This window comes from Strongylocentrotus purpuratus, unplaced genomic scaffold (assembly GCF_000002235.5).
Source record: "Strongylocentrotus purpuratus isolate Spur 01 unplaced genomic scaffold, Spur_5.0 spur5_scaffold_2, whole genome shotgun sequence".
Taxonomy (NCBI): Eukaryota; Metazoa; Echinodermata; class Echinoidea; order Camarodonta; family Strongylocentrotidae; genus Strongylocentrotus; species Strongylocentrotus purpuratus.
This window is the reverse complement of record NW_022145605.1, coordinates 16,690,608-16,707,160: the sequence shown is the minus strand read 5'-3', so window position 1 is coordinate 16,707,160 and position 16,553 is coordinate 16,690,608. Positions and strand designations below refer to the sequence as shown.

General features: G+C 37.6%; 1 protein-coding gene across 1 annotated transcript in view; it reads right to left on the bottom strand.

Annotated features, from left to right (window-relative positions):
* The window catches only part of LOC588549 (serine/arginine repetitive matrix protein 2), a gene marked incomplete in the record, with an annotated part of 75,295 nt that overhangs the window by 38,176 nt on the left and 20,566 nt on the right, over window positions 1-16,553 (bottom strand). Inside the window, 1 exon segment of the mRNA XM_030991087.1 lies at window positions 12,963-13,149. Within this exon segment, the coding sequence (XP_030846947.1) occupies window positions 12,963-13,149 (187 nt within the window).

Sequence of the window (16,553 nt, the reverse complement as noted above, 5' to 3'; positions counted from 1 at the left end):
AAGATTTGATGCTTTGGGGGATAAAATGTTTTCCTCCTATAAATACTTATGAAATTTAATCTTCAGAATATTGTGTAATTGCAACATGAAGGAAGTAAACTAACACCGTAAACATCAGTCTAATTCCTCTCTTTGAATATGTTATCAAAATTTACTAGGAAAATTAGATTATATCGTTATTAGTGGCACTAATGTCCTTTGGCAAGGTATTATTCATTCCTACTTCCTGATCCAGATGTTGGAAAATGAAGAATGGGTTCAGTATTATTCAATGTTCTATTTTTTTTCAATCCAAACAAATACTTCAGAGCCATTTTGAACAGTTATCTTTCTTAAGAAATCTTATTCATCTAGAGAACCCTAAAACAAATTGAAATTGCACAATAGTGATGATTCTTGTTTCTTCACTTACTAAATTTCTTCAGGCTCTTCTTTATTTCATGTCCAAACAGAAATACCAAATTAATGAAGAAAAAAATGCTGCGGGCAGAAGAATGAAAGTGGGAGTGAAAGAGAGACTAGAATTCAATTTTCTGTGGCCTTATAAATGCTTTCTAATATGGTATGTTAAGACATTGCTGTGTTCTCTTCACAAAATAAATCAAGTCTTGAATCTTATATTCTTTACCAAAAGAAATAAACACAACTTCTTAAGAAAGAGAATCAATGAATTTTAGATCTTCATTACGTACTCCCATTTTTCCAAAAGGTCTTGAATCTACCAATTATAATAACGAAAAGGAAAAAACACAATTGGAAAGAGAGTCTACGCATGTGAGACACTCAACGTGTTCTCCTCTTTTTTTTTAAATCAAGTCTTGAATAATCTATTCTTATTAAAATAAACACAATTTCTCAGAAAGAAGAATCAATGCATGTTAGATAGTGTTAGACCTTTTATATATTCCCCTTTTTATTATCATGTCTTGAATCTACTATTTTTAACAAAAAGGAATAAACACAACTTCTTTAAAAAAAAGGTCAATACATGTTTATAGACAGCCAGCGTATTCTCTTTTATCAAGTCTTGAATCTTCTATTCTTAACACAAAAGAAGAAACGCTACCGGTACTCATAAAATCGTATTAGGTATTGTCAGTTTAATAATGAATGCCACTGAATGCATAGTGGTGAGTTGGTTTGTCGAGCTAATGAACATGACATTTTGAAGATAATAGCTCTGGTGGTCTGACATTTAACAGATTGTATTCCACACAACGAGAAATGTCACGATGGATTTTTTTTTTTTTTAGTCATGTAAACATGCCTGATTTGTTATGCTCTTCACATTAAGAGGCAAGTGAATAGAAAAAAAAATGGGGGGGGGGGGGATGATTATATCAATACAGAAGTGTGCATTTCAAGAAGAGTAAACCATATAACAACCAAAAAAAGGCTAAGTGCTTACTTGTATGTGTAACCAACATAGACACAAAAACAGATTCTATAGTAATTTTAACTTAGTAAAATAATTTATATTCCATGTATTAATTGACTTCCTGTTGTTAGCTTGAGGTGGATTCCTAAATGCTAAGTACTACTGTATTCTTTCACAAAGTAACACAAATAATGAGAAAAGCTCATGATTTATATTTCATGTTTGCAACCAACTCTCTTTAACTTTAAAACTCTCAGTGACTTCATAAGGAACTCGTGACTCTGACTACATACATGTGTACGTCCAGGCATCGCTTTTTTTTACCAACTAAAGCAGCGATGAAAGACAGAAGGAAATAGCCTCATATTACGATAATTGCCCGAACCCAGGATTTAACAAAAGCAACAGTAATCTTCCTACCCCACCCCAAACTCTCCATATTTTCCAATTTCCTCTCTCACTGGGGTGGGTCACTACTCCATTCAAATATCCTTGCCTTTGCCCTCCCCCTGCCCCCCCCCCCCCCCCCCCGTCTGATCTTAAAGTAGGCCTACAATGTAAGATGTCAGCTTAGTTGGTTATTGTCTGTTTTTTTAAAGCCAGAAGGACGTTAACACAAATACTATATACATAAAGTTTATGCCCTTCTGTCTCTCAATAGACTGTAAATGGCTTTCAATCTAGGTAAACGGCAATATGACACCTTTATGAGTTTTAAGTCTGGACCCCCCCCCCCCAAAAAAAAAAAACAACAACAACAACAACAACAACAACAACAGCAACAAAAATTAACAAACAAACAAATATTATTAATTATGATAACAATAACAATACTACTATTAAATAAATAAATAAATGAATACAAATATTATGAATTAAAACAGAGGGCCCATGCATACAGCCCTTAAAATTTCACTCTGGATCCCTCTTTAATAGGTTAACTTAATATGGAGCTCAGCTTTAAATGAACAAAGTACATGTATGATGTAAGCTAATAATAAGGCCAAGTTTGTTTCCTGCTTTACAATTACAGATGAACATGTTTACTTTATACGACACGTCATAAATTGAGAACAAAACTCACATGACCGGTTGCTGGGTTTTGAAAAGACCCCAGACAAGGTTTATAAACATAATACATTCACCCTTTGACCCCAACACTTTGGTGCCAATCCACACGTAATCTTTATGCCAATGATTTTACTTGCGTCAGACATTAATTTAAGGTGAATGACATTCCATTCAGAATGACACAAGCAAACACATTTGATTGATTCACTCCTCATGACCCCATTGACCCCGACTGTAAATACCACCTGCCAAGAAAGAAAAATTGATAAGTTGCCAATTTACCGATATTACCAGCATTTCTTGAGAAAAAAGGAGAGACTTGGATGGCAACCAAGAATTTATATCAGTTGCATCAAGAAGAAGTCAAAGAGTGTTTTTTCAAACTCCTTAAATTTTCTATTTTTATTGTGAAATATTAAAGGCGAAATTTATGGAAGGCTTTCGTGGCTTTTCTGTTTCTGTATAGTGAGATTTTCTAATGGCAACTTTGTGTATTTTTCTGTTTTTCTAAGATTTCAATTCTTGAAATAACCATGAATGAATCTTAAATGAATAATATGTGTATTATTTATCTGAAATCGACTGGTTAAGGTTTACATTATCTACACTCTTCTTCATCAAGAATTGTTCAATGAAAACTGATCTGTATCTCCATGAACTTCATGTAAATTATATATTTCTGCAGTATAAATCCCTATAAAAATTTGTTTACAAAATCACAAAGGTTTCTTACCTTGATGTGTAACAAAAAATATGAAGTAGATGTTGTTGTTGTTGTTGTTGTTGTTGTTGATGTTGTTCTTTTTAATGTTACTGAGTAGACGTACACAGCTAGCGAACACATTCATTTTTACCTTGCATACCTTGCATACTCTGTGTTTTTTCTGTTGCGATTGTCAACAACAACAAGGCCACAAACGCATCTATTTGGGACCAATAATGAGACCATATATATAAGCTAAATATACTCAATGAATAAACAGACACAAATAAACAATCAACACACACGCCCACCACAGAAAATATTTACACCCTCCTGACTGACTGGTCTCTCCCTTTAAACCAACCCGGACTTTGCCATGTTTGTTGATGTGGAGTTTTAAGCTCGCTCTCATTACTGGCAGTGGTCTGGCTCGGTGCCAAGTTCGGAGAAGGTGAACTCTTAGCATCCCACTGCTATTCATGTTGGTAATCTATTTATCTGGTTTTGACATATGGTTCCCCCCAGCATGTGCACTAGGCTAGGCTGCTGGTTAAGGACATAAGAGCGTATGCTTATGCGAGTATGAACAGGGCATTGTTACTAACGCATGCATACATTGATGAAGTTCAAGCTGCTGGTGTACGTTGCAACTTGTATTTATAAGCGTGTGCGAGTATGAACTGGACATCGTATGCACACACGTGAACATATATTGATGAAATGTATGCAGCAGGTTTAAGCTACAACTTGAAGAGCAGGAACGTATGTTTATGCAAGTATGAACAAGATAAAACTAAACAACTGCAAATGAAATATAGACAGCTGGTTTAAACTGAAGCATCAAAGGAAGAACATGTGTTTATGCGAGTTTAAACAGAGCATGTACACACAAGCAAATACACGTAGACCTATAAATACTTATAAACAAAGGCTACATCTACACAAAATATGGCTCATCTACAATAAAAAGTAATTATGAAATGAGCGCCAAGCAAAGCAAAGGAAACGGATCTCAAACCACTTGAAACCGGATCTCTTCTGATACCATATCTTGATCAAACTAAAGATGTTTATTTAATACCATGCATGTTGTAAATAATCTTAAGTAGGAGTTGCTGGCAATATAATATTCTAGAAGTAATATGCTAATAAATATGATGGGCAATATACACGTAGATCAGGTATACATATTTGACAATATTGGAGGATATCTATACATGTAGCCAATGCGTTCATCATGTATTTCATAAGGTAGAAATACAATATTTTTTTAATTTAAACATATTTGTGGCTTACACCCAGTAAATAACATTTTTTTTTTAACGTTCAGAGCCATAAGCTGCTACTTATGAGTAGTGCTATCATTATAAGAGAGTAGTGGAATGCTATAAACTCAAATGCATACATGTAGCCCTACAACAACATGAGCGTGTACATGCACCTGTCTACACAGTCAGACGGAAACGGTGCTACACCTATAGCTAGCTTGCTGCAGTTTGCTGTGGCCTACGTGTACCATGGCTCGTATTATGTGTAGCCAAGCAAGGCCTGCATTTTTAAAGAACACGTAGGTAGTAGAAAGCCGTACACAATAGGCTTCCAGTTCTATATTGAACATCAAACATCAAATTAGAGTTCATGCTTGAAGGCTAGGTATAATGTATATAAACAGTCAAAGAGTGACAAGGTTTGAAATACAAGCCAGGAACCTTACGATATTGCTTTCATAGTCAGTTTATCCAGATTAAGTCTGCAGTGAGTGCTATGGACTCAAATAAACATCCTTTTCCAGCTACCTTTCATATGCAAAGCTGCTAAAGCACATCAAATCTGCTATATCCATTTGTTTCCATGGTTACGCTCAAGTATAATGCCTTATTCAAAAGCGTGATGGTGTTTTCCCCTATTTAGATATGTCAAGTATATCCCCCATTTTATCATAAAATATACAGCTAGTCTACGCAGGAATATTTCAATCTGCATTGATTAGTGAGGATACCTTTATAATTTACACAAGAAAACGGTGGGGACTCGCTCTTCACTCAACCTTCCGATCGAAAAGGGTTGAGAAATCCCAGACCGAATGCAGAGCAATGCATTGCTGATACCATTCATGTTTTCTTTTGGGCTTGGACCAACTTGCAACTAAGGCCCGACTTGACCATCCTAAGCTATGAATATGAAAGGGTACACCTAGAGTCCATCCAAGGATCATAATCATGCATATACTGAATATATCAATACAAACGCCTTTTTTTGTTTTTTTGTAAATGGATTTGTCGTTTAATTCTATATGTTGATGTTTTGTGTCATTTTAATCTTTGTATTTCGATATCGTTTTTAGTATATTTAAGAAACTTTTGATTTAAATTTTATTTTCTTTGGGAATAACCTTGATAGGTCATTGGCCTCTGTTCCCCCCCCCCCCCACATTATGATTTCAATTGAAGATGTTTCATTTTAACGTTTGTTATTGTATATATGCAAATAAATTGTACTTGTGTTGTTTTTGTAATCAGATATGGAAATAAAACTTGAACAAAAACAGAGTGAAGTAATGCTAATTAGTTTTCAGGCCCAACCCAACCCTCCGCAGAAGCAAATGTGAAAGGGGTATTACTCAAGTCTACAAAAGGAGTTAATCATGCATGCAGAATGAATCAATGACATCAGCAGATATAACAAATGGCTGCTCTCCGCCAGACAAAACAACACTCCATCAAGTAGGTCAATATCAATGGACTTTGAGCCCTAGCCGCCCGCACAGTAATATGAGCAAATATCTTCTCCAATGTTTTATTTAATCTGAGAGAGAGAATGGATGAGTGGGTGGAAAATGGCATGCCGAATGCCTTGGTAATGTGAGATTTTCCCTACTTTGCAGGCACAAATCCTTATCAGTCATCAAATTAAGGACTAACTGTGGGACTCTCTATTTATATATTGTTAGTTTCATATTAGAGTCTGTACAAGCAGACTAGGTTTCACTGCCCTATGTTGTCAATGAAATTGAGTTTTAGCGTGTATGATGTAGCACTAATCCCTTTTTTAAAATTCATCATTGAATCAATCTGAAATGTTTCTCCATTCAGCATAGCATGACAAGTTATCTTGTTTCCTGTTCATTTTGACAATATTCTGAAGAACATAAAGTGCTAAAGTAAGCTGCAAGTATGCTGCTCGGTAAAGGAAAAGAATCTGATCGAATCTTCAATTTCCCTTGCTTCAACATATAATTGCAATTCATTCAAACAAAACAACGGGAAGGGAAAAAAACTGTCAAACTTGACACATACTTCTTAATCACAGAACCGGTCGACTCTTTCTTTATCCCTTCAATTCTTTTACCATTCTCTTCTTTCCCCCTTCATCAAATCAACAAATATCGATGTGCCGCTGCATGCGCATCTCTGCCGCAAATTGTAACTGGCAAGTGCCAATAATACTTTCAGAGGCACTGACATGGGCCATGGAGCCGGGGCAAGGCAGCACATAATATCTGCCGCTCCACAAAAATGCTTTCCACGTAATTCAATTTTCAACACCACCAAGCAGGTAGAGATATATCGGGTTACGTCAAATGGAGAGAGGGGATTAAAACCTTGGTGTGGACTAGCCTGTGGACGGCCTTAAAAATGTAGGTCTGGGTCATCGCCATGTGACCCGACAAAGCAACATGGGAAGGAACATGAAAAGGTCATGTGCAGCAGGGTCCTGTATAACAACAACAATGAGCTCCCCCCCCCCCTAGCCTGTCATCTCCTAGTCTCAACATCAGACTCAAGTTTGAAGACACGGTAGGCTAAAAGTAACACAAAGATACCTACAGTATGATAAATATAAAGTTTACAAACTAAACTTTTTCAAGTTGAAATCCATCGTAAAGCTTAGGTTTCTTCCTTTGATGCATGATTATTTGACAGAGTTGGAGAATTCACATCTGTGGAAAAAACACAGCATGCCAATCAATAGTCTTTTTTTTATTTCCACAAACCGCCATTACTCTACAAGTGTGGGCGATGTACTATTAAAGTTTTCATACATGTAGTTTTCCCTACTTATTAAATACTTAAATTCAGTTTAATAGTATGACATTGTAATGTTTCTATGAACAGCTGTTAAAATATTATCCATTTCATATCAAGGTAATAACAGAACAGAGCTCACAAAGATGTTATTAGAAGGTTTTTATGAACAAAGATATTGTTGAATTTACATCTATAGATGTACAGGTACAACACATAAATGTAGGGGCAAGTCAACAAGACGAGTCACTCTGATAGACTAGGCATAGAGCAAAACCACAACAACAAATGTTAGTCAGACCATTAGAGCTCTAATGATTAGTTCCGGGAATAGAACTACATTTCTCTTGATTGCATCAAGCACATGGATTCCAGATGTGACTGGCTCGTTATGTGCCTTGTTCATGATTGCCAACAGTCAAATGGGAACGGGTATGAAGCAACCGTCCACTGTTAAAGGTAGAGACCAGTTTTGGAAACGCCCCCCTCTCAAAAAATGAAATGGAAGCTCTTGTTACCAATCATGTGCAAGAATATGTTTTGACTAATAAGTGATGATACTAAGTTTGCTGAGAAACCACCTAGTAATTGATATATTTGGTAAATTATTATCTATTTGGACCTGATAGATATTGCGCACGTGTCGGGCACGTGTCGTGTAGTCCCATATACATCTTTCTGTGTACAGTGCTTGTAACTTTATCAAGACTAGGCCAAATTTCTTATCATTTTGATGATTCCAGAGGTTCCATGACATTTGCTCCGGCGACAATTGCTCCGCTGTAAATTTCATACACTAATCGAATGGCTAACTTCAACCCTGGATTCAACACTATACCCTACCCTAAACCTAACCCTAAACCTAACATAAAACCCTATTGAAACCCTAACCCTAACCCTACATCTTAGACGAAATAAAGCCCGGAGCAATTGTCGCAGGAGCAAATGTCGTGTCACCGATTCCAGAACCTTGCAGTACACATCAACCTTTTTTGATCGATTCCACATCGTTTATTTCACAATGCAATCGCATGACCAGAACTGGTCTTTACCTTTAAGACACAGGGGGCCTAGGGGGCTAGGTCCAATTTAGTTCTAAAATGGGAGCAGAGTCTCCCAGAAGATACAGCCATGAAAACAACATCCCATCCTTTGGAACGCTGCCTCTAAACGACTCGTCATTCTTAAATTCATTTCCCGCCGCCACTCATAATGTGCAACAGAGCAAGAGGCCTGAATGTAATGTAGTATGTTCGACTTACATCCGTCATTCCCTTTTTACGTCTGACAGGAAATAAAATATTCTGCAATCTAATTCATTGGTGTTATTAAAAGACGCATTTGTTGATGGATGGGTGATTCCTAAAGCAGCAACGCCCTGTTCCTTGTTCAATTCACGTACCAGCAATTGAACAAATTTCTGAAAATGAATTGCTCGTATTTTAAAGATGGATGAATAATTTCTGAAGCAGCATTGTCCCTTATACTTCACATGCAAGGTATGCTCACAATTAACAAATGACACCGAGGAATAATTTTTCTTTTATGTCCCGACACAATATAGATCTATAATTGTGTGTAGTCTTTAAAGCAGCACTTCAAGTAAAGATTCCAGTAAAGAAGTGTATAAAAAATGTACATGTACAAGTAACAAGGCAAGTCTGTTTCCAATGAGAGAGGGATTTTACCAATTCATTGACAATAAATTTCGCTGTTCAAAGAAATCTACTGGCATAAGATGCCATCCAAGCTCCTGTCTTCATAACCATTAAAAGGAATAATTTTTTTCAATTTAGCTTTTATAATTATCAATTCAGTCTGACTCGTTTATCAATGCTTTCATGTACAATAAGGCTGTGCACAACAGTGTAATGAGGTACCCGAGTACACTCCCAGGCTCACAAGCGAATACTCGAATATTCGGACGCCATGTTTTTTTATAATTTTTTTGAATTTTTTTGATTTTTTTTGATTTTTTTTTAATTTTTTGATTTTTTGATTTTTTTGATTTTTTTGATTTTTTTGCCACTACCATACCACTCGGCAGTTTCCCAGGTCCCTCGCCGAAAACGCATGCAATTTTAATTGGAGTTGCAGTTGAAGGCGCCAATTTAATAAGAAAAATAACAGTAAACAATGCTGTTTTAAAAACCAAATATGGCAGAATAATCCATTTTCCTCCAAGTCCAAACAGAAATCTGGACATTTGGTCCCAGTTTCTGAAAGGTGAGTTTGACAGTGCTTGATAGTACATACAGTAAATACAGACCATGGTATGTGTATGCCTACATAATCATCTGGAGCCAGAGGGGTGTAAATTCATGTACTTTTTAAAACAGAGTTAATGCCCATGTGGCTCTGAACAGACAACACATTGCCCGTTGCAATATGGCTCCATTCAAATGAATGTGTCCATCAAAATTTGAATCCATCCCTTTCCATTGTCAACACAGTCTTTCACATTGTTTTCCTTCAATATTTATAGGCCTACATGTACAGTGTAGGTACCCCAGCATACATAATTAGAGCATCTATAGTAAATTCCTTGTCCCAAATAGGGCTCTGTTTGTTGCCGCAATAATCTGCAAGGTCGTTTAGAGCATGCATGAGTAGATATTTCATGAATCGAAGGACATCAGGCCAATTTACACTACAGAAAATCAATTAGAAAAGCCATCTCATAAAAAAAAAAACTCATTTACACTACTGAACAAAACCATGAAACAACGTTGGTATTTGCCAATTCTATTGTTGCTGGTGAGTTTTGCACAGACACGACTTGTCGCTGCTCTGCATGCTCTAGCACAGAAGCAAAATGCAAGTCACGTGTGAAATGACAGAATAATTCACAGGTTTTTTACGAGCGAGCATTTACACTGCAAAACGCGGCAGAGTGTTGGCCGGTGTTTAAAAAACTATAAGCTACAGGTGGGTTTTTTCAATGTGTTCATGGGTAGTTGTCTGGCAACTTCTTAAAAAACTCTGGAATGTGAAAAAAACTGTGGTTTTCGTTTGCAGTGTGAATGCGCTATTTATTCAGACGATTCAAGGGGGAGCGAGCAACCCTCCCAACCTATCAATTCATGACGTATTCAGGTTGGGCAACCCGGAGAATTCCCAATGGCTTCTTCTGCTAGGTTTTGGATGAGGTTTTCGGCTTTACCAATGGAGCGTGGCGATATAACCACATGAATTTTTCAATAGGTGGGACTTTACCATATGATGGTTGACTGATTCTGATTGTGCTGCTTTCTGCATGGCCCTCAACAAGATTTAAAGGGATCGTTACGCACAATGTGTCTAAATATTGACCTGTATCAACAGTATATCATCATTAAATGCTATACTATGATTTATGGTTCCAAATATCAGTGATTCAGAAATGCAGTTAGAGTAATATTTGGACAAGCAGAAAATACAATTTTTCCAACACCAACTGTGTGGCATAACAATGAACTATCATAATCTTTATGATATATATTCATGGAGGCATGATGGCCCAGTGATAGGGCAGTGGTCTCGTAACTGGGAGGGCCCGGGTTTCGAAACCAAGTTGATGCGCTAGTGCCCTTTGGTAAGGCATTAATCCTCATTACCAGGTCCCTCGGAGAGGACCTAAAGCCGCCGGCCGTCTGGTTGCTTACTTACAAGCATTTATGCTTTCTTAGCGGTCAGGTAAGATAACCACCCAAAAAATTATTTAGCTTAAGCATGACTCAGAAAATCATTACCATTAAAGCTATATAGCAAACAATGCCTTATCAGTGACAGTCGGTTCCCCATGGTCCCCTTTTACTAAAAGTCCCTCGAAGGGGACGGTCCCCTGGTTGCTTACTTACAAGCAAATGCTAAATCTTAGCAGTCCAACAAATTGACTATTTCTTTAGCAGTCCAACAAATTGACTATTTCATCAGAAAAAAGATTTAGAAAATAATTTAAAAATCCTGTTATGCCTGAATTAAGAACCAGCATTAATATTCTGAAGCATTTTCAAGGAACTACATATTTATTCTATTGTTTGACATTTCCAGGAAAGATAATCTGAAAATATATTTCCATAATATTATCCATGATCAACAAAATTGCTGGTAGCTGGAAAGACCAGCAGATTCATAAGACCTCGAAATCATGGTCAGTTCTACATGAAGTGTGTTTGTTGACTAGGGGTTTTCCCTCAACACTCCTAGACTGCAAGGTCTTTGCTTTGGGGAACTGAGAGTCACTGGGGGGTCGCTAGAGGTCTGCGGTTGATGGCAGTGGGGAAGGATAGGGGGGCTCAAAGAACTTTCATAACCTTCACTGTATAATGGGGAATTGCAAGTCTGCAGCAAAAATACAACCAGGCAATACTGGGTGTCTCGGTCTAGTGTTACCGTCACCGTAATGTGGATCACATGGTTTGTAGTTCAAGTCCTGCAGCTGCGCTAATGTTCTTCGACAAGACATTACTCTAAATTTGCCACTCTCCACCCAGGTGTATACAATGGGTACCCGGTAAGGCCTAATTTCTTGAATGCTTGCAGCACCTAAAGGCAGCTGGGCTTAAGACACCGTTATAAGAGTACTTTATAAAGATGCCTTTATCAATCAACCCTTGGGATGAATATGTGCATGATAGACAATGGCTTGTACCAACATTTCAGCATTCTTCTTGTGTATGCATGTTACCGCTCCAAGAAGACTTCAGTCTCCCACTAAGCTTCAACTCCGCCTTCAAATCACAAAATAAGTCACTGGTAATGACTTTGACTCACAAACTGCAACAAAAACATGCTCGCAACCTTGCTTCTAAATCAAGAGCCAGTGCACCAGGGCTTTCCTTTCATCAAAACTAAATATAGAATTAATGAAGGTTGCAATCTGTATTCATTGGCAACCTAAGCACAGAGCGTACAAAGGGACATCCGCTCGCCTACGAGCTGAGAGCTGATCGCAGAGCGCGGACTGCTGATGGTTCCTTTCTCTCTTGGGAGGGCATCCTATTCGTTCATCCACCAGAGAAGCAAAACAATGGCATCCAGAAATAAAACAATGGATGACTATACAATTTCAATGTCCTTTGTTATTTCAACGCTAAGTGCTCCATTCGTGGAATTTTTCTATTTTAACTTTTGGAAGGCTATTTTAACTTTTGGAAGGCCATTCTAATTTAAAATGAGTACCTTGATTGAACAATGACATGTGAATATAGATTACTATAATTATGAAGCCCCTGTCATTAAAGATATCTTTGAAAATACACACTCTGGCTTTCTGGACTTTCAGCAGTCTCTCGAATTCAATCGTAAAACGTCCAAGTCCAAGCTATTTTTTTCCCAAAAGTTGCTGACCACATCTAAGATTTCAGTCAATCTGATGACTGTATCGAGCTGATAATCCCCCTAGAGCTTGAATCAGACAAAACATCAAATAATGCTTTATGTTTAATTTCACAATTCCATAATACCATTCAATGGAGCACCATAGCTGTGACATCATAAAAATCTTTTTTTAGAATTTCTCAAATTTTTCTTCCTTTTCCAAAAGAGCATCAAAAGTCCGAAAGTCGAAAACCAATTGAATATGTTAAGTATTGGCTGAGATATGACCATCTGTATAAATAGATGCTCTTTTGGAAAATGAAGGAAAAATTGAGAAATTCCCAAAATATTTTTTTTATGACATCACACCCACCACTCTATAGATTCCTTGGACTTGCTGATATACACACTATAAGACTTCTCCCAATCAAGAGGATAGAATCTGTACATCACAGAAATCATTGATTACAATATTGGTACTCACCGCAACATATCGGCTGACGTTGCGCGACTGCGGGTACATTCCTGCAACGTGGGACTGGCTCATGGTGTAGCCCTGCTGTGTGGTATACAACGTTCCTGCCGTTACATCCCGGTGCTGGGGGCTCATGTCACGAGGGCGCTTGTACGGCGATATGGCCTCGGGGAGCTGCTGCCCTCCTCCTGGCAACCTGGAGTGGCGGGAAAAGGGGAAAGATAAAGAAACAAAAAGCGATAAGTAACATGAAACTTACATATCCTTCTTACACTTGTACTAAATTTTGTCAAAAATCCTGACGGATAGTCAAACTGTTCAAAACGTCGAGCCACTCCTACCACCCACCCACTCCTACCACCCATCCTCTCCAACCGGCGCTATTGTTCTACTTACAACTATAAGCTATTTGTTGTTGTTGTTGTTATTGTTTTAGTTTTAGTTTATAGGCGTTTGTAATTAAGAAAGATAACCAACAGTCTTTTTCAAGACTATACCAACAGTCCTTTTCAAGACTACACACATTTAAGAAAGAAAGATTAATGAAAGTCCTTTTCATGACTCCTCAATCCTCCCCCTTTCTCTCACGTGGTGCAACCGCAAGCCTACTGTATATCTACATCAACATGCAAGCCTATACTTATAAGCAGCATCCAATTCCAGTAGTGTTTATGAATGACTAAGTCCTTCTAAGTTTTGTTGATGTTGAAATAACAATTCTATGATATATTGGATGCCTTTGATTTAGATTATATCAGTTGTCCAAATGCCTTAAAAGTTGGGCATCCATTCTCAATATCCTTGTTCTGCAGATAGGATGTAAAGCTGGAGGTCCCCTAACTTTTCCTAACATGGTTCTTGCTTCCTTGGTGCTACGATAAACTGATAAAATCCATCCATTCATCCATCAATCCATCCATTCATTCATCCACCCATCAATCCATCTGGTCTACAATGTATCTATCAATCAATCACTCAGTCAATAAACCAACCAATCAAACAATCACACAATCCCCTATCCACATGCCATATTTCATTTTTAAGCCACCCACCCCCCCCCCCCCTCCACCAATTCACTCTTAAATTCACATAGCAGCAATACTTCAAATTTCACCCAACATTCATTCACATCCATCATATTTCAAGACCGCACATTATGAATTCAGATGTAACGTCATAAACATATTTGATGGATGTATCTCTTCCACGCGGTTTGCAGGCCTCAACATCAATCTCTATTTTCACTTGCTCACTGGAACAATATTTAACAAAATGTACATGGCAATGGCATACATGTACAATGTACATGTAAATAAAGATGCAATGGGTGCATTTTTTATAGCCCAACTGGGCAAAAAAGTTGTTTGCTATTAAAGCTTGCTCGTACACTCATTTTACTTGCTCAAATAGACAGTATACACAGAGTGCTATCATGTAAATGCAACTACTGGTCAAACTAAAATTGCAATCAGTAAAGCATCATCATACCATCTTTACAACTGTATGTGAAATGATAAGAGCTCTACTGGCTCCAGGCTGACAATATACATGAGTACATGTAAATGTACTATTGTATGAGTTGCCTGCTATAGTAATGCAGACAAATACATGTTTGCTTGCAGCATTCTGATAACTGACTCAAACAACAAAGAAATATTTGGAAGTGGTCATGCTGGTCTGTGTGAACAAATAAGGTTTTCACTTTTAAAAAAAACATACCTGGTATTTGTTTCTCCTAGAACTATGTCAATCAGTTGTGGTGCAGAACATTGTATACTGATAAAAAAAAATTGTACTAGTTGTTCTTGCAACCTTCTTCATCTTTCACAAGTAGCTAGTACAAATGTGAGGCCTCAAAAAGGATGTGTGTTCATGAATGTCGTGCAGAATGTTCTGGATTATATCAAACAAAACTGCTTCTGGCATTTTACATTACAAACACCTGTTACAGATTAATGTTCTCATAGAAACCATAGTCTGGATAGACCACCTGAAGGGGGAGGGGGGGTGAATACTTCATATATAATTAGAAGTGTAATCTGCACCCCATCCCCCCCCCCCTCCCCTTCCCTTTCATTCAATAATATTGAATGAGTGAATATACATAATCTTGAAGATATTTCTATTTTGGCAAAGTCGTTCATTTTGTTTAATATTCCCTTGTAGGTCATTGCAGTATACAGTACATGCAAATACTAGAAGTAGAAGCATGTTTGAAAAGTGGGATGTTGATGAAGCTCTTTCTGATTTATAATGACGTCAACACAATATTGAAATGGACATTAAGTAATGAAGTATGTTTATGTGCACAGATCCACAAAATGAAGCAAGTGAGTGTACTTTTGCAGCACTTTTCACACCGGCTAATTTCGCAGACATACAAGGGGGGAGGCGAGTACACACGCACCGGTCCCCAGGGCCAATGTGAGTTCATTTTACAGAGTAGACCTGTCCTCACTATCTCGAGATTGCCAAATATCCAGCTATTTGAACTATCCCAATCCAGCTAATTTGCGTCTTCATCAGCCCAAAGTAGCAATTAGCGGGATATTTGGTCGGGATTGTCATCCCTAGATATCTTGGACTAGTTTGCAAAATATCCTGCTATTTGGCAGAATATTCCTCTCTTTGTCCTGTGCGTTTTCACCAGCACGAAGACTCGCACTCTGCGCTAACGCTGAGCAAAATATCTCGAGCTAATTTCTCAAGGTCGAGTTTCAAGTTTCAGAGTCCAATTTCGAGCTGATGAAGACGCGATTTGTAACTTCAGGATTATTTCCCAAATCAGAAATAGCGGGCTATTTGGCAATCTCAGGATAGTGAAGACAGGCCTAGAGTGAGAGACATTGGAGATCGGAGGACTTGATAGAGCGGGGATTACACAGCATTAGAACAGAAGTCAATCTGAAATATAATCCCCACAACTGAAAGACGCGAGCACAGAGCTTTATCATTCCCATCGCGATATTATCAAATGCAGGAATATTCAGCAACAAAAATTAAATTCTTATCATCATACTCTATGCTGTGTTCATAATTGCATGAATGGTGATATTTAGCAAGAATGAATTGCAATCGGATTGAGATGCGAGTTCCTAGCATGCCACTTCTGATAGAGGATCATGTCGCGACCATGAAATAAATATCATCTCATGAAATATTCATGCTTTCAAACTGTGCATGAGTGCATGACTACACTTGCATGGAATTTGACAACATTCACGAGATACCATCTGGAATGGCTATACATTTGTATGTAAACTTCAGTGAACATTATATACATGTACAAATATAACAAAATTATATAGTGAACAACAGAACAAGCCATCATATCATTAGAATCGAGAGTCGTTTTGTCAGAATGTAAACACCACACTAATGTACATGTACTACGAGTATTGTACACAACCACATTTCCCAATGGAGAGCTTTTAAAATATTGTCTTGTCTGATAGTTTACCCCTGTGTATGCCCCCTTCATACAAATTTCTTTGAGTCAAAAGGGCCCTTTCACACTTTTATAACATTGCACTGAAACGTACATGTACATGTACATGTACAGAGAAAAAAAGCACTTAAAGACCGTCAATATTACTGGGC